The sequence below is a fragment of the Thunnus thynnus genome, chromosome 12 (genome assembly GCF_963924715.1).
Source record: "Thunnus thynnus chromosome 12, fThuThy2.1, whole genome shotgun sequence".
Taxonomy (NCBI): domain Eukaryota; kingdom Metazoa; phylum Chordata; class Actinopteri; order Scombriformes; family Scombridae; genus Thunnus; species Thunnus thynnus.
The window spans coordinates 11000890-11025223 of record NC_089528.1 but is presented as its reverse complement, the minus strand read 5'-3'; the positions used below and the strand labels follow the sequence as shown (position 1 = coordinate 11025223).

The window sequence follows — 24334 nt, the reverse complement described above, 5'->3', positions numbered from 1 at the left end:
AACCGTGACATAGTATGACACATTTTTTGTATTGGCTGGTGTGTGTCAGCTAATATTAGTAAGGAAGATAAATAATACTTTAATTCATTTCTAAACCAAGTTAGCAAGAGTTTCTGATTTTTCCGTATACATATAATGAACATGATATTTACTAAATTATTATGATTATATTGACCCTATCAGATATTTATTAGGAGAATGTTATCTTTGTGTATTAGAATTTGAGACATTTTTCATTTGAATATCTCTCCATTTATTCAGGTTCTGCCAGAATTGTGATGTGACTGAACATGAACATGAATATAAGTTCAAAACAAACTGACCGGAACTCGGACAGAAGAGGCCGCTGTTCTTCTTTCCAACACGAGAATAACAGGCGAAGAAGAACATTTGAGGCGACCTTGTTTTATGCCATATTTTATGTCGTGCAAAAAATAATTAAAAACTAAACTTAAACCGATTATTTTGCACATTTGTATGAATGTACGAATCTTATATTTAATATAATTTATGTCAAACATTTTATTTCTCTCTTTCAAATTTCTGATCTTATTGTGAGGCATATGTACAACAATATTACAGAATTGTGTATAGTGGATATAATGCTTCATTTCAAATGTATAACAACAAAAGACAATACAAGGAGAGGGGGAGAAAAACAAAACAAGAGAAAAAACAAACAAACAAAAACAAAACCGTTAAATATATTATTTCGCTCTTTCAATTTTTTGTTGTGAGGCGTATATACCTCAATAATCAGAAATGTATAACAACAAAAGCCAAACAATACGAGAAAGGGAGAAAAAAGCAAAACAAGACAAAAAAATAAAAACATAAAAAAAAAAAAAATCGGTCAGGCGCGACGGGGCACCCCTTCAGTAAAAGAAAGGGGTCCTCGGAGTAGCTTTCTCCAACAAAGCACAGCAGGCTCCAAAATGTCGGGAGAAGTATATCTCCTGTGGCTTCTGTCGCTTCTACAAACGGTGAGTTTATGAACACTGAAGCTGAGCAAATGTATCCGCTTTCAGGAGCGCTGTATGAATAATATCGGCGGCCGGCGCAGCTGTCGGTTGTCAGACGTTATGTTCAGTTTTGTGAGCCGCATCCTGCTGAGCCCCGAGCTCCAAAATGACGTGGCTTATCCTCCAAACCTACGAACAGTGGAGGGAAAGTGAACCATTCTCAGTGTCTGGTTTCTTGGCTAATTATGTTTTAGTGTTTATAAACCAACTACTGTGTCAAAACGGGTGTTGTGGAAGAGAAAGAGAACAATAAACCAGGACTTCCGGGGTTTCAGATAGTTATGTATCCCCGTTAGAATCTGTTCCTGCTGGAACACTCAAGTAATGTGAGACAATTTCTGCAATTGGCACTTAAGCAGCATATTTCGATATGAAGCTAGTACATTATATCCGCACCGATACCCTTTTGAAATCCTCAATGTGCTTTCTACTCATATCAGTGTCACACTCAGAGAAGAAATGGCAAATATAAAAGTGTCAAATTGTCACGACACTGAAGTTAACTTAGATTCGGGGTTAAAGGAAACGTGTAACTTGTGTCATGATATTTAGCTGCTGATTCTCCGTTTTTTCAACACTTACACTTATGAGTGTGTTAGACATCCTAGAAAAAGTCTTAACGCTGTTTAAATCCACTTTCAGATTCGTTTATTCTATTTGTGAAAACTGAAAAGAGGGCGATTTCACTGCTTTATTCCCATCCAGACCACATTAGACTAGGTCCAGATCAAAAACCACCATACTTTAACTTGTTTTCTTAAACAAAATAAAGGTTTCACAAATTTGAAAGTTAGTTTAAACAGTGTTAAGGCTTCTGCTACGATGTCTAACACTTTTTCATAAGTGTAAGTGGTGAAAAATCAGAGAATAAGCTGCTAAATGTCTTTATTCATGTTTCCCTTAACTTTTCCCTTAACCCTGGATGGGAAGCTAACTTCAGCATCATCAAATTGTCCCAGATTATGTTCCTTTCCTAATGGGACAGTTCAGGCTGGGACACTCACTGGGAGGCTGAGGAGCCTATGTACAATAAAGTACTCTATCTATCTTATTCTAAATCCTTTGTCACTGGCGTTTGAAGATTACCCGGCCCTCGTCTATGGCATCACATGTTCAAAGTCATTTGATTTCATTTACATGACACCCCAGGTTTAATTTGACAGCAGTCATATTCATTAGCATATGTCAGAAGAAGAGATAGATGCATTTAATTTACTCTAAACGTCATCTTACCTGCCTAAGTTTTAATGGAGGCACATTAACAGGGAGAAAGTTCAGAAAGCAGGTTTTCAAAATATATTACACACAGCTAAATAATAACCTTAAGTTTTGATGAAGATACAAAATTTGGAGGAATTCCACGTTCACTGAATCCTGAAAGTGAAAACAGATCATGTTTACAGAGTCGTTACTTGCTTGCGTCTCAATGAAAATTTGACAGCACAACACAAACTGGCAATAGCTGCTGAGTCATCTGTTATTCACTGTGTCATTTGGACATTTTCAAACTTGAAGTTGAACACTTTGTTCTTCAGCAGCAAAGAGGATGAACAACACTTCAAACTGACACATCCTGTTAATTACCTCTTCACTCCACAGACTGTATAACTAATATCTATATATATATATATATATTTATCTTTATATACAGTCTGTGGTTCACCCACATACCTACCAGACAAAATCTCTTGTACCAAAGAATTGTGCTGAAATTATTGTTGGATAATCAGCAAAAGCTAAGAGTGTCTATTTTTGATTTATTGATTGATTTGTTTATTTGAGTGTCCTGCACCTTTTCTGGTGCCTAGTGCATGTGGGCTTACAAGACACTAGACAATAACCAGGATGGCCACATGACAAATCATAACGTACAGCTCCACAAATTCAATTCAGATACAACCCGTTTCCATTGACTGTCACACACACGACAGAAAAACATTTCATTTGTTGTAATAGTTTAAATTGTTTTTAATTAAATGGTCTCAAAACCTTGTAGATTAATAGATGATGACATTGTAGTTCTATTGTACACAGAAGTTGTCATTTTATTGTAAACTTGTAATACACACGTTACATTTTAGTTTCATTTTCAGTCACATCACGTTATCTCTCATTAGTGTTCCTGTTAGGATTTTATTGCACTTGTAAACACACATTATCCACATTGTCAACTCCTGCTTTCAGAGTTTTTACTCCTATGAGAAGTGAGTGAGCACTTTGTAAAAAAAAAACAAAAAACCTTTTTGTTTTTTCATTTGTGTCCCTTTTATCTTCTCCTTCCTCTCTCCAGCTGTCGGCGTACGGTGCCGAGCTGTCATCGGAGGCATGCAGGGACCTGGGCTTCTCCAGCAACCTGCTGTGCAGCTCCTGTGACCTGCTCGGGGAGTTCAGCCTCACCAAGCTCCAGCCCGACTGTCGACAGTGCTGCCAGCAGGAGGCCCAGATGGAAGCGCGCAAGGTAAAGGGAACAACGTAGCTCACGGTACAGGCAAACAGAAAGTAATTGCCTGTCTAGATTCATTCACAGCGTGACGCGTGTTATAGAGACCTTTTTAATAAAGGAGATTCAGTGAGAAAAGAAGCGTAACCATAAACAAGGTTAACAAAAGCGCATGCAGTAAAAGGATAAAATAGAAGGCACCTATTGCTATTTTATGACTCAAACTTGACACCTCAAATAAGATTTATTTGATGATGCGCAACAGATTTAGTTTATTAGCTGTGGCTACTTGAGCTGATCTGTAGTTATTTACTGTCGCTTCACAGAAGACAGACCGCTGCTTGGTGGGTAGTAGTAGCACTCAGAAGATCTCCTCATGAGAGCATGTCACATTTACTGAAAGGATCACATCCCCCAACATTTGTAGTGCTACTAAAAACAACCTAGTTTTAACGTTTCTGTCGTTGGGTCTGTTGACACTGTTGGCAGCTGTGCATCATATCTGAGCCTCCACACACACACACACACAAACACACAACCTCCGTCACTAGCTGTCCGTCTCAATCTTTCTCTGTGATGTTTTTGAGTTTCGGCTCCTTAACCCCAGATTGACTCTCCCCACGGGGTAGAAACGTCAACGCAGTAACAACCTCTCTGTAACCAGCGAGGAGGTGTTCCTGTGTGCTCATTGCACCGGTGATTACAGCAGACTCAAAAGGAGTCCCTGCTGTGCTCTGACGGATCAACACAGAGTCAAGTGATGGTGGAAAAACAATGTAATTTTTCTTTGATTAAGCAAAGCCCCTAGAGCGTGTGTGGTATCCTAGCAACAGCACCTTGGAAAAAGTGTAGCGCACACCTCATTACACCTCTTGATGATAACTCTGTTTCAGACAGACACTTAGAGGAAAGATTAGTCCTCCTTTCTCCTCACGATTTGAGTGAAAATGTCACTTAGAAGAAGCAATTGCATGTCTCCAGCTGCACTCTTAGGTTACCAGTAGAGACGACAGTGTAACTAAGCACATTTTCTCCTCAGACGGCAACAATTATCTGCCTTAAGAATTCTTTCAGTCTGGCAATTGACATCAGTGCCGTGTCATTAAACCCTCTGAGTAATGGCTTATTGCGCAGCCTAGTCGATTAGTAAGATTCACTGAGCATGGAGGACATTTCGGTTACTCATTTTCAAATGTGCGCTTTCTCTGCAGAGCGCCCGCGCATAGCAGCACCTCAGCTCCCTTGGGTGCCACTAATACAGTATGTCTCTGTAGAACAAAGTGTGTGTGTTGTCAGGCCAGTATTAGTAGCGTACAGTTGTTGACATAACACAAGAAGCCTCCATTTCATTTCTTCTAAGTCTCAGAGGATGAGTTTAGCAATATTCTGTATTTTTATTATTGTGATCAAATGAATGAATTGATCCTGTTAACAGGTATTGTCTATGTGGTGTGATATATCTTATTCCTTTTTATTATGATGAACATGGGAACTGTCATTTGTTTTGATTAAATCCAACAAACACTGTTTGCTGCTGTAAATACCTGCTACAACAACAACTCTGCAGCTGCAAACAGCCCTCATCAAATGCACAATTTACTCCTGTTTGAGCAACTATTGCACTAAACCACAGTGCTCAGGTGTTTTTGGTAAATTATTTAGCCTTGTTTAAAAAATGAAACTATGTATTGGTGACCTAGTTTTAAAGATTTACTCCTGGAGGAACCAGCGGGATCGTGGCTGAGTGCCACAGAAAGGCTGGGCAAGTCCGGGAAGTGCTGACAGAAAAAAACACATCGTTGGTTTTAGTCTTTAAATGGGATTTGGTGGCAGTAAGAAAAAAATAGAATATCACCTGCTTTATCCTTTATCTTGACTCACACTTAAACTGTTGTTATACGAGTTAAGAGGCACACTAGAATAATTTTATGGTCTTTTCATAGCGCTAGGATTGAATGATCCAGAATAATCCCCATTTAAGGAAAAGAAAGTCCTGTAAACCGATTTCCTTTTGGTATTTAAAGCCTTGTTTATGGTTTCAGATTATCACGGATCCTGGTTAAAGGGCAAAACCTGTCAATTATATTCTATTAGTTCTGTTTGTTGTTAACTGTTGGTGTTATCTAGTTTGTTTAATTGACCACACAACATTATTTATGTTTAGTGTTTGAATTTTTTTAGGCTGTAGTGAATGTAGTTTCTCTGCCTGTAAGGTTGGTAGAGTGTCTTACAGTTAGATGAAAATGGTTGGATTGGTTAGGTAAGCAATACTTTTAATACATGCTTAATGAAATCACTGATGCACAGGGTGGATAATTAATAGTTTTTCCACACAAGAATATGTTGAAATGCTCCAGTGAGTCCAGGTAGACGTCTATCATTTTGGTTCTTAGTTCCCAACAGAAGTGTGACTTGTCTCTGATCTGCCATGTGTGGTAAAATGAAAAGCTCAAAAATTTAATTTCTGCAGTGCTACATTGTTTACAGAAACACTGGGGAACCGGGGGAGAAGAGGGAAGGATCTTCGCTTTTTGCATGCGTAATTTAATTTGCTGTGTGAACCAGCCAACCAGGCCATTTGCCACTCTCCTCCCTGAAACGGCGAGCAGAGCACGGTCTTGAAATACTGCTGTGACACTCCAATTTCCTCTAACTTATTGTATATTGGTGCTGGAGGTTTGATTACAAGTGAGCCCTGCGCAAACCGCCATCCATCAGCCCTGCTCCATATGCACAGCCTCACAGTTTAATGACCCCCAAGGAGTCACCCGGACACATTTATGAATCAGTCTGCCTGAATCAAATTACTCTTTCAGGCCAGGCATCCTACCACCAGCAGGGCCGCAGCCTATTCTGTCTCTGTGTGCGGGCATTGATGTGTGTGTGAGGGGGGGGGGGGGACCTCCTCATGGACCTTTTATGATGTGTTTCTTTGCACACACAGCTCTACGCCGGGGCCATCCTTGAGGTGTGTGGATGAAAATTGGGGAGGTTCCCTCAAGTCCAAGGTGAGTTCTCTTTAGGAACGTGATAATATTCTGATATTAATGATCTCTTTCCTTAAAATGAGTTTGTGCTTTAGGGGTTTCTGTGTCTTAATCAAATGGGGATGTGTGTGTGTGTGTGTGTGTGTGTGTGTGTGTGTGTGTGTGTGTGTGTGTGTGTGTGTGTGTGTGTGTGTGTGTGTGTGTGTGTGTAATGTATCCTTTTGAAATCGCTTTTTGCAGTAGGTGGTCTAAAACGCCTGAGGGCTGGTTTTCAAACAAGCTTTTGAAGTGTTTTATCCTCTGTTTCCTGGGAGTGGACCTCCCATCTCTGCTCAGTGTAACATTTGGTTAATTCAGTGTCAGGTTACATTGATGGAGTTACTGCAGCTCGCCTCAGTATGGGGGGGGGGGGCTGGACGTCTGGAGCCCTGTCTGAGCCATATGGCTGTCATTTGTTTACCTCAGCTGTAGCTGTCCTGTGTTCTCAACTGTCTCCTCTGCTGTTAACGCCGCATTCTCAGGAGGTTTGGCAGTTGTCGCTAACCGCAGACCTTGGCACTAAAATAGAAAAGGCTAATTGACTGATTCATGACCCAACATTTGTCTCACCGCTGTTTTTATCTCCACAGCTTTTGTCAGGAGTGACAAGCCGAAGATGTTCAAGGGTCTTCAGATCAAGGTGTGTGTGATGATGTAGCAGCGTGATGTCATAATTAAGACACATTAAGGTTTATCATAAGAAACAGTCCTGTGGGATAAGATAAGATGAGATTATGCTCATCAAATGAGTCACAAGCATTTCTATGAATATTTGTCATTTGTATCGAGGTCAAACTTGCATTCCTAACACACTGCTCCTCTTTTTCTCTCTTTCCCACTCACCCCCCTCCCACACTTCAGTACGTGCGAGGCTCCGATCCTGTACTAAAGCTTTTGGACGATAACGGGAACATCGCCGAGGAGCTCAGCATCCTCAAGTGGAACACAGACAGCGTGGAGGAGTTCCTGAGTGAGAAATTAGAACGGATATAGATGCAGGAATCCAACTTTTTTTTTTTTTTTTTTTAAGTCTTTAGTTAAAGGGTCGCTTTAGCCAAATAAGAAAGAAACATATTATCTCACTTACCTCTGGCGTTACCTATTCATGCAGATAGTTTCTGTTTTATGTGCCAAGGCTTTGAGATATCACTCTGGGATTTCTGCCTCCTCTTTCAGGTGAATGGGGTTTTTTGTTTGTTTGTGGAGTTCACAGCATTTAAAAGTGACATTTAAAATATTTAACAGCAACTTGCCTTTTTAGAAACGCTGTACTGAAGAAATAGTCTGGATGAAAACTTTGTAGCGGGAACACTGTTTCTAGAAAGACATGTAGCTTCTAAATGTATTAAAGACCACAAACAAAATTAATCTTCACTGGATTCAGGTTGCGGCACCCGAGCAAATTAAACAGAAACTAGCTGCATGGCTACAGGAGATAAAATGTTTGTTTTGTAATTTGGGTGAACTGTCCCTTTAGGTATTTACCAATTTGTACACAACTCGGCCTTGATAGATGGTTGTTAAGTCATTGTTTTTGTATCGGAAAATCATGATTTTCTTGTGCGGATTTTACAAAATAACTTCTGTGAGTGTGTGAGACGACATAATCACAGCACACCTGAAATAATGATCAACATCACAGATAAATCATGTCTCAAAGTGGTTCCATTCGGTCTTAAAAAAACAATACTGTACATCATGAACTGTTTTGTTTTCCCTCTGTCTGTGTGTCCAATATTCCTGTATAATTATTTTTTATAATGCTTAACATTGTGACAGATGGGATTTGTGGTGAGAGTGAATGAGTCCTAGTTGCTCCTCAGATGCAGATGTCTTTGCGGAGGCACACGTTAGTGAAGACCTCACAGTAAACCAGTTTTGGGATGTGAGCTCTGATGTACATTTGTGTGTCTCTGCGTCCTCTGCTTCGAAGAGAAACTGGATTTTGTTTTGGATGTTTGTTTTGAGCAAGTGAGGTGGCGGTTTAAATATGCAACAATAAACAATAAAATTGTTTTTCTGTCAATGGAGTATTTTATTTTTTTGTCTAATGGAAAATACAAGTGTATGATGACAGAATAATTTTTCTTATTCCAGTAGAGATTACTGTTTAGTAAGTGTGTCAACTCAGACGTTTAAAATTCAAAGACAATGACTTGCTGACATCTAGTGATCTGAAACTGCATTGCAGCTCAGTGCTGCGTGACAGGAGGCCACCCTGAACAAAATGGGTTTCAAAACATGCTTAATCAGTGTGTGGCTCAAACTCTTAGTGCAGCCCAGAATTTTAAAATGTATTGTCAAAACTAGCCCTGAGATTTATCTCCAGAATTAAACTACAACAAGATCACCATGTCCCCTTTTTATGTTTATGTTTATGTTAACATTTATGTTCACCACTTCACACTTACTGACCTCATTACAGATCTAAGTGCATTATAAGTTACATATGGACAATAGTTTTGGTCATTTATTTCCCTACAAACTTTTTTTTTTTTTGAAAGGGAAGAGGAACCATAAACTGTCTGTTTGCCTTTCCAGTACAGAACTATGCAGCATGAAAGTGCTGGATAGACAACAAGAATACTGTGTAACACCTTTAAAACACAGATCGAACATCTGTAGCTTCTCCTCTTACTGTTTCATATGGGTACCAGTCCGATTAAGCAAATTACAGATTTTACTTTACATAGTGACAACAAGGAAAAGTGCTGCAGGCAGTTTAAATATATTTGAGCATTATCGCAAGTTGGCTACAGATAACTACACTTGAAAAAAATGCATATAAAGATAAAATTACTCAGATGGCTCCTGTATTAATAGAATTTAAACAACTTGATTTTCACATCAGGTGTTCATATGTTATCAGTAAATACATTTTCAGAGTCACTGGAACCATTTAACACACGTTTCAGAAATCGATGTTTTATTCTCAAACATACATAAAAAATGATTTAACAAAATTCAAGTTAAAAAAAAAGCTTCAGTTACACACAGAATCGGAGCATTTATAAAGATCTAGTAACCACTGAGATGTGTATGTGAAAGCTAAATATTTTGCCACATCTTTTTAACCTTCCTACAGCTGTTCATATGACATGACTGACTCGCATCATTAGATAGTTTTGAACGCGTACACACATGATGCAACTAGACCATCCTACAAAGCTTGCTGCAGGTAAAAAAAAAAAAGCGAACTTTGGTTAAAGTTACACATAATTCTGTTGTTTCCTGCCGCCCTCTGAATGATGATCATCGTGGTCGGTTTTGGTGCGGGACTGAGGTTTGTAAACAACTCCAGGGTAGCTGAAAAGCGAGAGGCAACACATGGCATGAAGGTAGTTCTGCTCTGATTATGAAAACAAATCACCAAAGTAGTTCTCATCAGTTGTAAAATCTCAGTGTGGACTCACCTTGGTTTGTCATCTTTCATCATTCCCTTGAAAGCCAGAGATTTGAGGATGCCACCGATGAGCAGGACGCCGCCTCCTATCCAGGCGACAAACAGCGCAGGGCCAAATGTGTATCTGTAAACACAACACAGGTCAGCAAAACAAGACGTATGTATGTCCATCATGTAAATAATATGGAGAAAATGAAAAAATAAATATCCTACCTTGGCATTCCTCCCATCCCTCCTCCCATCCCTCCTCCCATCCCTCCACCCATTCCTCCCATCCCGCCCTGCATCATTCCTCCTCCATAGTTGTTGTAGGTCGACATCCTGAAACTGGACACAATCTGATTGGCATAGATGGAAGCTCCTGCAATGCCGCACACACCTGAGACAGACAGGAAGTCTTTAGTTTGCTGACTCCATAAAGGGGCTTCTTGGTTTATTTCAAGTTCAGATGCTCCTTTTTTTTTAGCTTTACTTGTGTTCATTTAAAAATGTGACTCACCGGCGATGATGAACATGATGCCAGCAGTGAGGCTCATCTTGGCTTTGCTTGTGTCTTCCATGTTGCTCATTGTGAGGCATTGCAGGGAGAAAACTGATATCACGGCGCCGAGCACAGCCAGCACAACGCCCACTATCATCAGGGCTCGCACCGCCTGGAAGGCACCTAGTGGACAGAAAACATACACATGACATGTATAGAAATATATTACAGTGAGTCCAGTATTTCTAAAACTACCAATCAGGATTCACATATTTGTCTTTTGGGTCCCATTTTGAAAAGACTGTTGTGCTGTAATCAGCCTCAAACGCATAATAATCTGCATCACAAGTAACTATATAAATCATGCGTCTGACAACACAGTATGACGTTTTTTAAAACTTTTATAAGAAGAGGTTGATGCTCTCGATAATCTCATCATGTGAGTTATGTTCTACTATAGTTCATGTGCTGTAGGAACCTGCCCTTTGATTGTTTGTTCTGTTTCTGATAACTGTGTTGACTGAGTCTCAGCCTGGCTGTCCGTTATGGTGACCAGTATGCACTGGTACAAATGCAAATACTGATAATGGAAGGCTTGACAACCGGAACAAGAGCTTGTGTGAGGACGACTGAAACTGAGAGTTAGATTTAATTCAAATTTTAAAACAAAACCAGGAAAAACAGACAAATAAATGTTTTGTTTTATGAGGTTAAACTAGATTTGTAATAATTTACTGTAAATAGATCCGCCAAGGTGTAACCACTTGTTCTCAGCTTTCCTTTGTGAAATAATCTGAATTGTCAATGACATTAATGAGAGAAAGTCCTCACAAATATCCTCTTTTTTATATATAACAATATATTCATCCAGTTCACTATTTGTACTAAATTAAAGAGTTTTAATCTTTTTTAATTACCTTTCCGATTCCTGATTTTACCACTGAAAAATTACCTTAATAAATATTAAACTGTAAAACTGTTACCACACTGCCGGACAATATTACACATTACGTTCATTAAAACTATATGATGCTTGTTGTGTGACAGTGAAAACATTAAAATCCAGGATCCTGTGTTTTTATGATTATGTCAAATTGAAGTATTTCAGTGCATCACCACATAGTTTCTACACAGCCTCCTCAGTAAATTAGAATAAATGGTTCTGGCCGTTGTGAAGAGATTAAACAAACAGGCACTAGCTGTTCATCACGTTCTTTTCATTAAGGTGGCATTAAAGAGACAAAACAGAAGAGATTAAGTTTTATGTTGCTTCAACACGTTATCATGGACCTCCGTAACACAGAATCAACTTCCTGCCTCATCATCTAAGAGCCAGTCGGGCCTCTTGGAACTTGTGTGTACTGGACAAAAAATCAAATGCTCAACTTATATTTTGCTACTTGCTGTACCATTATTTCTGTTATCAGAGAAAGTTCTGTAAATATGTAACATCTCTCTTGTTATCAAAAGTATAAGTGTGAGAGCTAAAACATATGAGGAAACTTCCGCAAAAGAAAACATGACTCTGAAGGAGACAACTTCTTGACACAGTCTGGATGTGTTTAATTATTAGGAAAGCAACAAAGTTAAAGTAATTTAGATGTAAACAGTTAAGTTATCACGGCAGAATCTCTCCACATAAAGACATAAGAGAGTCTCGTCCTACCTGTAAAGCCCAGGATGCCGTAGAGCGGACGACACTCAGTGAATCCAGAAGAAGTGGTCTCACAGTCCTGCCACAGACCCTTGTAGGTATAAACGGACGTCACCACATCTCCTTGCCTGTCTTTGACGCTCCATTTGTTCATGGCAGTAGCAGCGGTGAGAGCTGCGGCGCCAATCAAACCCAAAACGAATCCACCAGTCTGGAGGACTGAAGGTGCCATTGTGGTCTCCTTCAGAAGTTAGGAAATAAACCTGAGAGGCAGAGTGTGTGTGTGTGTGTGTGTGTGTGTGCAGTTTAAATAAATACAGAGCCTAATACTTAAAGTTTAGCTGCATATATAAATAAGGTTTAGGTAAAGGCAGGTGAAGGTGTGTGTGGTGTGCAGGCAGAGAATGAAAATGTATAAGGTGGCACTTTGTAGTGATGGTGGCGTTGGGTGGAGACGGTTGGGTTTCGCCCAGTGGGTGATACGGCAGCATGGGTTGGGCTACCTTGTGCTGAGAGGTGTGGACACAGTAGTGATAGACGCACCTGGCACTTAAATGAGAACGAAGTGTAAATGTAAATACAGGAAATTGAATCACTGGCTCCTCAGGGTTTCGGTAAACCGCCAACGGCTGAGTAAAATTTGCTGTAATTTGTGCAACCAAAACTGGAAAACAGACTCAAACTAACAAACGGTGCAGCACAGCAGAGAGACAAACATGCAAGTACGTCACATGACTGAGTCACTTCATCAGGCCCAACTTAATGAACCATCAGAAATGAGGCATGAAAAACACATAAAAAATAACACTTGACATTGGGGGATTATCGATTTTGACTTAATCCTGAGCAGAATCTAGTAGCTCATATCAGGCCTGGAGGTGTTCCCTTAAAACAGGGTGTGACGAGTCAAACTAATCATGTCCTAACTTTTCACATCAACAGAAAGGTCAAAGGTCAAGCTCAGTTACACTGGACCTGAAACTGATAAGGATTTGGTATCTTGTTCACGGACACTTCAGTGAGATGAAATCTCAACAGTATCCAGACTTTAAACCTGGTACTTTATCCTAAAAGCTTCTCCTGGACCGCCCAGGATGTCAAGTAAAAGCCTCTGGCTGAAGTGTCCTATAGTGGACAAAGGTTAAGACGCTGGACATGTAATCGCAACACCTCTGGTTGAAATCCAGCCAAGTACATTTGTTGCATACTGTGTACTATAAAATAAAGGAAAAAAGACACAAAAACACCCTCTGGCACGACCCTAATATACTGATCCAGGATCAGTGATCAGGTCATAAGATTCACAACACAAACCAGATATATTTCCTGTTGTCAGACTGATAATTACTGCGTCTCTACATGGCTACAGAACATGCGTTATGAGTTATCGTACGTCAAGACAAAAGCTTGGCGGTTTCAGTGTGAGGACTCATTCCTCTTACTAACAGTCAAACAAACAGTACCTCATATGATTTCCATGATTCAACTTTTTACACCTTATCACTCTGTCAACAACTGGGGAGGAGAGAAGTTTCTATTCTTCTCTTATCATGTGCCTGGCTCGCTCTCACTCTCTCTCTCTCACAAACACACAAAATAAAACTCATACAGCAGTCACCAAATGTGATGATGGCATAGAAAATTACATTTTTTATGTTGTTCAGCTGCTGTGGACATTTTGGTTAAGATTTCTTATCAGGAATTTGAAAGTCAGCTTGTTTAAATAAAGGCTCAGTTAATCAGGAACATGAAAACATTCTGCTGTAACAGCAAACCCCCAGAATCATTTATTAATACCAGTGATGATATCATTACAGCCGACAGCTGTCATGAAATGACATCTAACAAAAAAAAAAACAATGAAATAACACATTGTTAGTCAATAGAGTGACATTTCATAATACTTAAACCAGGAAAATTGTAGTGATCTGGATCATCTACAATATCAATAAAATGACCAACTCGCACAATTATGATTATTAAAAACTGATTTAGCTGGTTATATAAAAACCTTTATACAAGTCACTCCGAAGGAAAAAAAAGACAATTACAATACAGTCATTCATAAAAACATTTCTTATCCCCACGCTGACTTCAAAATCTAGGGACCAATTGTTACTGTCCAAATATAAGAGTGTATTAATGCAAAATTAATGCCATTTTTTTGCGTCAAGATAAATACATATGTCAAAAAACAGATGCGCTGTTGCTGGCTTCCTCTGCCCTCTCATGGCAGCAGGAGCTTTATGTTTAAGGGACTGGCAGCTGGTGTGTTGATTTTTGATCAATCATTTTAATACTGTGTTATGCTTGGGCCATGTGCACTTAACTTTAAAGTGTTTTGAAATTACTTTCTTGTCAAAAGAGTAACAAAATAGCATCTTTACTCTGTAGTGTTTTTACAGGGAATATAAGGACTCGTGCGTATTTGGCGCTCAGGAGGTAAAAAGTAATTATGGCATTTTGAAATGTTTATGTGGCAATAATATTCCCACATGATATTACATAAAAGGTATCATTTTTGCGGTGATATTTGTATGGTATGTTCATATTTATAACGTTGCTGTAGCTCAGTTCTTACAGACATGGAGAGGTCCTGTGCGCAAACTTTTCCCGTAAGGACCGCGCGTCTCCACCACCTTCAGAGTCCAGGTGAATCCGGTCTGTCACACACTGGAACTGGGTGAAGTGTACGTGTCCATGCCGCTCTTGGTCATCCCTCCGGGAAACAGAATATAGGCAACCTGAGGCTGTAAACTGGCTGCAGACCAGGCGCCGCAGTTACATGGCACCACATATCCGGGGCTGGTAGGTGATGGGTGGGTGTGTGTGTGCTGTCCGGGGCAAGCCAGAGCCCCAATCCCTCCAGTCTGGTATCCAAACGTGTGCGCGCTGTAGGGCAGAGCTCCGGCGGCCAGAGTGTGCGGGATCTCCGCCATCCGCTGGACAGCTCCGGTGCTGAAGTGACCCACCGGCTCCAGCAGCGAGAAGGACGACGAGGAGGAGCAGGAGGAGGAGGAGGTGGGGGCGAGGAGAGCTCTGGCTTTATCCCCGGGGACGAGAAAAGAGTCCATGGAAAATCCCTTCAAGTGCTCCGCGGCGTCCCCGAGTAAAGACGGCAGCGGGAAAACGAAACGGTCCCTCTTCAGCAGACTCTTGGGTTTGCGCCGGGGTCTGTACTTGTAGTCCGGGTGCTCCTTCATGTGCTGAGCCCGCAGTCTCTTGGCTTCGTCGATGTACGGACGCTTCTCGGAGTCGGTGAGCAGCTTCCACTCCGCGCCGAGTCTCTTGCTGATTTCAGAGTTGTGCATCTTTGGGTTTTCCTGGGCCATCTTCCGCCTCTGGCCTCTGGACCACACCATGAAGGCGTTCATGGGTCTCTTGATGTGATCTAAAGGTTTTGCCATTTCAAAAACTGGCAAGACATTCATTAAAACAAACACCGGTCCTACTTTAAAGTGAGTCACCTCTCCAAAAAGCTCATGCTCCTCTCGTGCGTAAAAATGAAAAGTGACGATGAAGTCTCAAAGAGGTATTTTCTGTGTCTTTGTTATGGAAATATTGGAAAACCGTGCATCCCAAATTGATTGAAGCATTTACTCAAAGTGGAAGTGAAAAGTGCAGCCTGGGCGCATGAATGGGATTCACACGGGACCAAGTTGGAAGCTTGTTATGGATGATGCTGGGCATGTCAACCGCTCATCTGTCACGGCGGGCCAAGCCAATGGGAATGAGAGAAAACACTGTAATCCCTTCACAAAAGTGACTGTACAACATTTCTGAGCGACACCCTCCTTTCCCCTTTCCTACAGTTTAGTCTCTCCAAATCTCCACTGAGACAAGTGCAGGCAGGCAGGAAACCAGCGAAGAAAGCAACCTAATCTGCAAACTAGATATTAAAAAGTATGTAAAGGCTATGGAGCTAAAATGTTATTTTGCACTGCAGCTGCCCATGACCCTATAATGACTTATGCCTCATTTGCTCAATAATGAACTTCACAAGTCTGCGGCAGAAGATCTAAGAGGAGGAAACTGTATGTAAAAGCATCTCATTAAATTAGAGCCATGTCCATTATTTCAGAAATACCGAGGTCATGAGTTGACAGCCCAAAACACCAGAAAAAGAAAGTTTTTCATAGCTGATCAATGAACGCTGCATCTGCAGGTTTTATTGAAATGGAGCAGTTCTTTTAAGGAAAATCCTATGAAAATCAACTAACTAAACTAAAATAATAGTCTCACAATAGTACCAGATTTCATATTTCTTTCCAGGAATCTTCCAAAGTTATTACTAGGAAATTACAGACCCATAAAAATAAAGTGTTATCAACATGAAAGTCTAAATGAGGTCTCAAAGGCCTCTCGAGGAACCAGGAAAAATGGTTGCGAAATAGGCCTGAATCCCGGTGGAAGAACATTGGGTCTAAAATGAAAATGAGCCTAAAAATGTCTTGTATGTTTTTAATTGTAGAATGTATCTCACCCAAAGGTGCTAAAACCCCAAAGTCCCACCCAAAAAATACACAGTGTCCTCAGTCATAGCTATGACCCTTCATTGAACAAAATTAAATGAAAAAGTCCACCTGTCCTGATGCCACCATTCAACAGTCATCCACAATTTTAAGTTGTACTTTTTAAAACTTGTCCTCAGAACCGACACAATCACTCATTTCAATTCTTTCTTCCCATCATGCCGTGCAGGTTTCTTATAATATGTGTACAAGTTGCTCATCTCCCTCCTCCGTAGCCTACAAAATCAATATTAATCACAGCCATAATTCACTGGCCCTGGGTGACTCCATTGATTGTTGCGGTTTTCATAATTACTATACCTTATCTGATCAAATATATGCTTTAGCCGCCTCGTCTGTTATTGAAATGACATTGATGGAGAAATGCCTGAATGGCTTTGCTGCAATAATAAGGCTTAACTTAACTATAAAGTGTATATATAGTATACATACACGGCTACTCATGAGAAGACTCAGGTGCTTACAGGTAATAACAGGGGATTACTGTATGGAGTATATACTCAGGAAGCTCATTTTACAACATCGTCTTTCTGGGTGTCTAAGTGGAAGCTTCCAGGCCACCTCGAAGGTACCCAAAATGGCTTCTGCAAAAAAGATTATAACCGTAACAGAAGCATGATGCGTTTATCTGTGGACAGACCTGTGGCGGTCAGTCGCAGCTCTACGTTTTGGTTTTGGTGGCAGTGATAAACTTAGATATCAGGGCACCAGCAAGGAGGAGGTCTTTATTTCATTTACCTCCCACAATCAAAGGCACCGCGGGCCTCTTCAAAGGCAAAATAAATGGACATAAAAGATCCAGTGGCGCACACCGCATCGGTGGTTTCGGTGATAAGACGTTTTCAGAAAGTGTTTTCGCCGGGTTTCCACGGAGCAGACGGGCTGGAGGGATATAGTGACTGGCAGCAGGGGTCAGACAGTTGATCCGTCTCCTCATAGCTGTGCTGTTATCTGCTGTGCTGTAGGTGCAGGCCTCGCGCGCAGGAGGCACCCACCACCATACAGAGACAATGATTACTTCCACAGAGGAACCATGTTTTAGAGAGTTTTCAGCAGTGAAGAGAAAAACTGTCTGAGAGAGGAGAGATGGATTATATGAAGGGCAGTGTGAAGAAATTATCTGTTTCTTTCTTACTATCATTCGTCAAGATTTATTTTTGCTCAAAGCTGTTTTAGCTGGGGGAAAAAACACAAAGAGTATGTGTTTTTGTGTACAAGTCAGTGTTTGGTGTGACTTCTAAGAAAGGGCAGCATTTCAACTCTGGAGAGATGAGGGGGAGGGAAATGGGTAATAAGAAAAACTGCCAGCAGCACAAAATGGCTGTCGTAATCCGGTTATCCCCCGGGCTCTAAAGATACTGGTCCTCTCCTTAGGAGTCTATCTTTTCTTCTTATGTCAAAACTGTCCTCCATGCACTCAGGTGGATTAAGGAGTCACACTGTAGAAAGAAACTGACAGGTACAGAAAGACCTGGGGGTGAAAAGGAAATGAAAGACGACACAGAGAGGCAGGCCGGGCGCTCGGGCCAGGAGCGTGCCAACATCTGACAAGAAAAGAATCTATAAAGTCGACTCCATGCTGGAGCAAAAAAAGCTGATGGTTCTTACCAATTTACTGCATTGATTAACTGAATAATTATTGGCAAAGCTGATTACTAATTATGTATCTCTTAATCTTTCTCAGAGCGGCTGAAGTGTTTGACAACTGTATTGTTCACTGTGCCCGCTGCATTATTTGTTATGCTGGGTTTAATGGCAGCTGCCCAGGAGTGTCCAATATTAAAATTCACTTAAGGTAGATTACATTCTGGGTTGAATATATCGGAATATAATTTCTCATCTGCGTAAAAGGAGATGCTGTTGTAAGACCCCCCATTTTTGCAACTTCCCAGCTGGCTGCCTCTTCACTGTGTATTATTGTAAATATGATAATTTTTATCCACACTAGCGGCATGACTCTGTTGATGACAATGTCGGTCTGTTGGTCCGCCATTTTGGTCTAAACTAAAATATGTCAACAACTATTGGATGGATTGAATTTTGTACAGACATTCATTATTCCCAGAGAATTACGCCTTATGACTTTGGTGATCCCCTGACTTTTCCTCTAGCGCCACCAGCAGGTCATATTTGTCCAATTCTTTGGTTTAAAATTTTTTAAAAGATTTTTTGTTGAAATATTCTCTGAAGCATAATACAAAGAGGTGTTGTCAAAGACTTCTTTGACCCAGGCTCATTGAGCAGTAGGGATATTCCCTTCTCAAGTTTTTAAGCGACCCTCGCCCTTCTAACCAATCAGAGAAGGCCAAATTCAGGGGCAATAATACCTAAAGAATGTCACTATTTATTATGAGCTTTATTTAATTAATGTATTTCTGGCAGTGATATGTTATGACTATTTTTAAGTAGAAAAACCTAACCAGGGACAGGGGTCGCAAATTAGCCTTGTCTAGAAATCCTATATGCGATACATCTGTTTCATGTTACTTTAACCTGTTACAATGTTTTTTTTGCATCGTCCATGACAAATAAACTAATAAATAAATATATGAAGTGCACTTCTGGTCTAGTACTGCCTTTGAATGGAACTTGTGAGTTCGTGGTTATGACATGGGAAGTTGTTTACACAATATGCTTGATGTTCAAATGGTTAAGTCTTGAGAACACTGCTGCTAGACCACATGAATGCCAAGAGCTAGCTACATTGGCTAATATTAACATTATTGTTGGCATCTAGTTCCCGAGGCTAACAATTTAGCACGCTAGCGAGTGGGTAATGTAATGCAGGAAATGCAAAGGCATAATGACAGTGGAAAAAGATGAGGCCGTTGGCAATATCAACATTTTCCTCAGACAGATAATAAAATTACCAAGAAAAACTCTATACAACCAAAATTACAATATATTAACTTACCATCCACTGAAAAATGAACCTCCATGGCCTCCACCATTTCTGAAAACAACACATCACAGCTTTCAGAAAACTTCCACTGACCCCATTTTAAGGCAGCATACTACACCTCTTGTATGGAGGCTCTAAGCTAGCGTTAGCTGCTGGAAGACGTTGCTATGGATTCCTCACAGATTCCAAATACCTGCATTAGTTGAATCAAAGAGCTCTGAAGAGAAGTCAATACATCAGGTACGTACAATCACAAGGATGCAGGTGAAGTGCAATGGAGTGGGAGAAGGAGGGGAAGGAGTGGTTGGCTACCAAGCCTCATGCTAACACTAGCTTGATTTCCAGAACTTGTATATTGTAGTTTTAAGACCAAATACCTTTAAAACTATTAGCATTAGTGCTAATTAGCCATTCTGATACCATCCTCACACAAATAACACATTCTTTTAACATTACATTTTCATGCCCACAACATGATAAACCCTTCTGATACAGAATTGCCAAATACCTATTGTGACATTATCCTCTGGCCAAATATTACATTTAAGCTACTTCACCACAACTACTAAAGATCAGAACCAAAATCCAGTCAACAGTTTGGTTTTCTTTACAATGAATATTACAGTCTTTCGAAAAAAATAGATTGAAAACACTTTCTATGTGGATTGGCCATCTTCTTCTTACATGCCTCCCTTGGTTTTAAAAAGTTAAACAAGGACAATTTTATCAAAATAAACCCAAATTTTGGTCTATTCATCTGATTACCAACAGTCTGATGCTACCAGTAACCAGAGCTGCCACTTATATCATCCAGTCAAACAGAGATCAGAGGAGTGGCAGAAAATTCATAAATTATTGACACACAAATTCAAGTTTTCAGAGTCTGCTGAGTGACAAGGAAAATTTGATGAGATAAAGGTCGACATGTGGAAATTTGACCCTCTGCTCAGGTCTAAATCCAGTTTAGTTCACCAGATCAGTTTGCTGTGCTTTGCTGCAGATCACAGTAAATCTACAGAAAGTACAAATACACACATTTATTTCATGAAAATCCTTTGAGGTCATCTGAATGGAGCGATTTAAACAATAGTCTATACTATAAATACATTATTGTGTAGTGAATGAGTTTCCATCTGATTATGTGGAAAGTTCCGATGCACTCAGACTTCAAATTTTGTCATTTCAGCTCCAAATAAATACACTGAAATCCAAAAAGAAAATACATTCAAGACTAACAAGAGTTTCTGACACTTCTGAGCAGTCCATTAGGAAACATTTCAGGGGGAAAATCCCCGAGATTTCCAGTGCTCTGAGGGGGGGCGGGGATTTCACTAAATCTTGTGCTTATTCTCATGATACTTAAGAAAAGTAAAGCGGTTTTAATAGCTTTCCGCGTGACACATTGATGGTGGAATATGCTTTGGTTCTGTGGCAGATAGCTTCAATCCTGAGAGGTTGGGAGAGAGAGGGAAAGAGATCTGCTCGTCTCTGCCTGCCAGGACACTTTCATAAGGCCCCATCTAGGCTAAATTAATGCACTTCCTCCAACATCTGAGGATAAACCTGAGGGCCACATTACTGTGGCAGCCCCTATCAGCCGGCTTGTATTACAACCGAGTCAGCAGTCAATGAGATACATTTGCAACCAGGCATTTGTCAGCGACTCAGTGCCACAGAGGCAGGAGATTTAAAATGTCCTGCAGTAAATTAAGTGCTGCTTGGAAAGTGAAAGGTGCCGGCTAAGCAGGCGGCTGATTACTTTAAATGACAGACTGGTTGAGGGGGTGACGATGGTGTGGTGATGGAGGGAGGAGGAAACTGAAACGGGGGTTTGAAGCTGTTTTCTCTGATTCTGGCTCCACTGCATTTTACACTTTTAAAAATAGACTGAAATAGTTATCTCTGACTTCATGACTCTAACATTTAGACAGGCTTAATTTAAACAGTGCTGGTTGTATTCAGTTTACATATTAGTGCCAGTGGTGTGTTTTCCTGCATACAGTACGACTGCTGAGAAGAGAATAAGACTCTTGTAAGTAGGTGTGTAATAAGGAGAAGATAGTTTTGCTCTCTGTTACTGGATTAATCACCTTGCCAAAAGAGGTTGCCACAGGGTCCTAAACCTGCCGATAACTGGGAAGTAGAGAAACTTAGGAGAGGAGGACTGATGTGCTCTGCAGTGATTCAGTGGAAATCCATTAGTACCTTCAGGTATAAAGAGCCTGACTGAAGATGGAGCTAACATAAGTAAGCAATAAATTTGTTTGGTGTATGTCTTCTGCTTGCTTTGCCTTTTAAACTACCTAACTCTTAAATGAAAAAAGGGATTTCCATTTTAACAATCACCAATCATGCCTGAGCTGCAGGTATGAATGTTAATAAGCCATTAATAAATGTTTTTTGAGCCAAATGTTTTATTTAAATGTTGGCTATTTTCATGTATGCATCATGATGGTTTACTACTGATCTACAAAGAATTAATACATTTTCTATGAATCACTAATTAAGTAATTTGAGACAACTCCTAGACAGACTTAGACCTAATAACCGAGATTAACAAAGTTTTTCTTTTTCTTCCTCATCTTCTTTTCTCCTCTATCTCAATTCTCTCTTTTCTCTTATCATGATTAGAGAACCATAGGATTGTTTTTGCATAGTTCAGCATACTTACAAATATTTTTTTCAAAAGCAGGCTGCAGTATTTACATTTTTGAATGTGTTTTTCTTAACTTCCAGCAGCCACTGGCCACCTTTCATTTCTGTGTAGCATTAAAATGAACTTGCAGAGACTTGGAATTAGGTATCCTAATCCATCACTCACCATCTTTAATTTGTTTGTGTTATAGTTGTAAAATAAAGAAAGAGAAGGGGGATGGGCTCAACTCATTGCCTTTATATTAGATCGCATGTAGCCTTTAAGGGTGCTGTCAGCCAGGAGTAAAAACCCATTGAATTTGCATGTAAGTGTAGGACAAGGGCTCACAAATTCCTTTCTTAAATTTGTCTTTTTATAAAAGCATATGTAACAGTCCTCTTATACTCTTACACTTCACGCTACATGTGGAAATACCACAACTCAAACATCAAAAACACTCTCTATCATGCTGGTATGGTTCTTTATGTTTATCTCTTGCTCCCTCTCTCTGAGGAACAGGATTACATTACAGCATCTATTTAAAAAAGTGGGATTTATCAGGAACCTCTATTCTTATTCACAGCAGAACGGGAACCCTTTTGCCATATTAAGCGGACGGGTACAGCAATGAGGCACTTAAAATATATACAAACTTACACACTTATGTGAAGCCGCTCTACAAATGACAGACCATGCCGCCACTAAGAGGCTTATGGAAATAATGGAAATAGTGTCCCTCCTGTGGCAATGATATGCTTGCTGCGACAGAAAAGGAGAGACTGGTATTTGCCAAGATATCTCCTGGACTTGTGTTAGGTGGAGCAGTGGCTGTCCTGAGCCAGACTGGAGGGAGAGGAGCACAGATGCTGTCACAACAGCAAGCTCAGATAAGCCCCTACTGGGTGAAGACAGAAAGGCATTAAGGGTGCATATTTTTTAAGTCTTCTGATGCTTCTCCTGCGCCACTGGAGTGAGATAGGTACAGGCAGGTAGATTTGGACCCAGAGCTTTTCACTGAGATACAGAGCTATTACTGTGTTGATTTGTAAGCATGTTTAGGCTCTTAGAAATCAGATGATGTTTGTTTGATGTGGAGTCTAAAGAGAGAGGAACTGAAAGAAGTCACAGAAGTGCAGCTGTGCATGACCTACAGCTGCTCTTACTAGCTCTTAGTCCTCTTACCTGTACTAAACTGTCACATAAGATGATATCTCTGATATCTATTGTAGGAAAAAGTGAGCAACCACAATGTTCAAATTTACTGTATTAAGGTATGTGCTTAGATTAAAGGGAACCTTGTGCAGACCAGACTCCAATTTAGAGTTAATAAACGACATCCTGATGGTAATACTGCCGAAGTCCACAAGAGATCAGTGTAACAAAGCTTTACAGACCGTAGACATGTCTGTATCGATAGGTTAATTTTGTCTATTTCTGTAGTTAGACAAGAGCAACAAAAAGATAAAAGTGCCTGGTAGCGCTGAATTGATCAACGTTACTGGATGTGGTAGAAACAATGTTTTAAAAGCAAAAGGAGGGCTCGTCCGGGATTTGAACCCGGGACCTCTCGCACCCAAAGCGAGAATCATACCCCTAGACCAACGAGCCACGCAACGATAGCAGAAAAGCTCATGTTATATATTTCACCACCAGGATACAAGTACACATTACCGTCTACGGAGTTTCAAACCGTTGTCATTAAAATTTCACTGAGACTCAATATGTTAGCTAAGAAGTTTAAGGCTAGTTAACAGTTATAGCTAGCTAACAAGCCTAGCTCTCAATTTAAAGAAGTTCATAGCGTTAATAGTGTTCAAATAAGCTTACATTTCAGCTGAAGTAAAGAGCTTAAGTTACCTTAGCTATTTTTTTTATCCACGTACACCAACTGTCAGTCGGGGTTTTTAATTGATATGACGAAGCATATCTAATTGCCTTATTTTTTTCCCACCCGCCCTACTCTGCCTCTGATTGGCAACTTCTCGTCGCTTTCGTTGGTTAGATTGGTCAGGTTTAGGCACGAGGAGTGAGATGGTTGGCGTTAATATTTCCTCATAAACAAACGAACAGTAAAAGACAGGCCAAAGGACAAATAACCTTTACTTTAATGAGGTAGAGTTCAAAAAGTATTCCCTACACCTTCTTTATTTGTTCAGTTACTTATTTTTCATTGATTTATTGTAACTTGTCTTGTGTTTCATAATGTTTGTATATATTGAAAAAGTGAAGAACAACTTTA

General features: G+C 40.2%; 3 protein-coding genes and 1 non-coding gene across 6 annotated transcripts; 1 reads left to right on the top strand and 3 right to left on the bottom strand.

The window, feature by feature from the left end:
- Positions 1-859: 859 nt before the first annotated feature.
- Positions 860-8514, top strand: selenof (selenoprotein F). The gene is made up of 5 exons (XM_067605400.1): positions 860-983; positions 3313-3480; positions 6407-6470; positions 7079-7128; positions 7350-8514. Exons 1-5 carry the CDS (start codon positions 936-938, stop codon positions 7479-7481), a joined length of 462 nt encoding a protein of 153 aa, XP_067461501.1. The 5' UTR covers positions 860-935; the 3' UTR covers positions 7482-8514.
- An 883-nt stretch (positions 8515-9397) lies between these two features.
- On the bottom strand, positions 9398-24001 carry cldn18 (claudin 18). Of its 3 annotated transcripts, none has more exons than XM_067605398.1 (7): positions 23953-24001; positions 19473-19511; positions 12039-12289; positions 10391-10555; positions 10105-10270; positions 9902-10015; positions 9398-9794 (listed from the first exon to the last, which is right to left on the bottom strand). In XM_067605398.1, exons 3-7 carry the CDS (start codon positions 12256-12258, stop codon positions 9698-9700), a joined length of 762 nt encoding a protein of 253 aa, XP_067461499.1. In that variant the 5' UTR covers positions 12259-12289; positions 19473-19511; positions 23953-24001; the 3' UTR covers positions 9398-9697. The 3 variants fall into 3 exon arrangements, with proteins under 3 accessions (XP_067461499.1, XP_067461498.1, XP_067461497.1); XM_067605397.1 differs by having other exon boundaries at positions 12039-12267; positions 23953-23996; XM_067605396.1 differs by lacking the exon at positions 23953-24001 and having other exon boundaries at positions 12039-12267; positions 19473-23626.
- Positions 14678-23992, bottom strand: LOC137193939 (transcription factor Sox-14). The gene is made up of 3 exons (XM_067605399.1): positions 23953-23992; positions 19473-19511; positions 14678-18010 (listed from the first exon to the last, which is right to left on the bottom strand). Exon 3 carries the CDS (start codon positions 15455-15457, stop codon positions 14693-14695), a length of 765 nt encoding a protein of 254 aa, XP_067461500.1. The 5' UTR covers positions 15458-18010; positions 19473-19511; positions 23953-23992; the 3' UTR covers positions 14678-14692.
- On the bottom strand, positions 23632-23703 carry trnap-ugg (transfer RNA proline (anticodon UGG)). The gene has a single exon. It is a non-coding gene; the product is annotated as a tRNA-Pro (tRNA).
- Positions 24002-24334: the final 333 nt, after the last annotated feature.

What these genes read in the sequence shown, in the direction of transcription:
- cldn18 (XM_067605396.1), bottom strand. Translation starts at nt 19,526, where the DNA reads ATGTGTTGTTTTCAGAAATGGTGGAGGCCATGGAGGTTCATTTTTCAG. An exon ending in CGGCATCCTGGGCTTTACAG is followed by an intron (nt 10,556 to 12,038) that starts GTAGGACGAGAC and finishes TCTGTCCACTAG; the next exon opens with GTGCCTTCCAGGCGGTGCGA. An exon ending in CATCATGTTCATCATCGCCG is followed by an intron (nt 10,271 to 10,390) that starts GTGAGTCACATT and finishes TGTCTGTCTCAG; the next exon opens with GTGTGTGCGGCATTGCAGGA.
- LOC137193939 (XM_067605399.1), bottom strand. Translation starts at nt 15,457, where the DNA reads ATGAATGTCTTGCCAGTTTTTGAAATGGCAAAACCTTTAGATCACATC.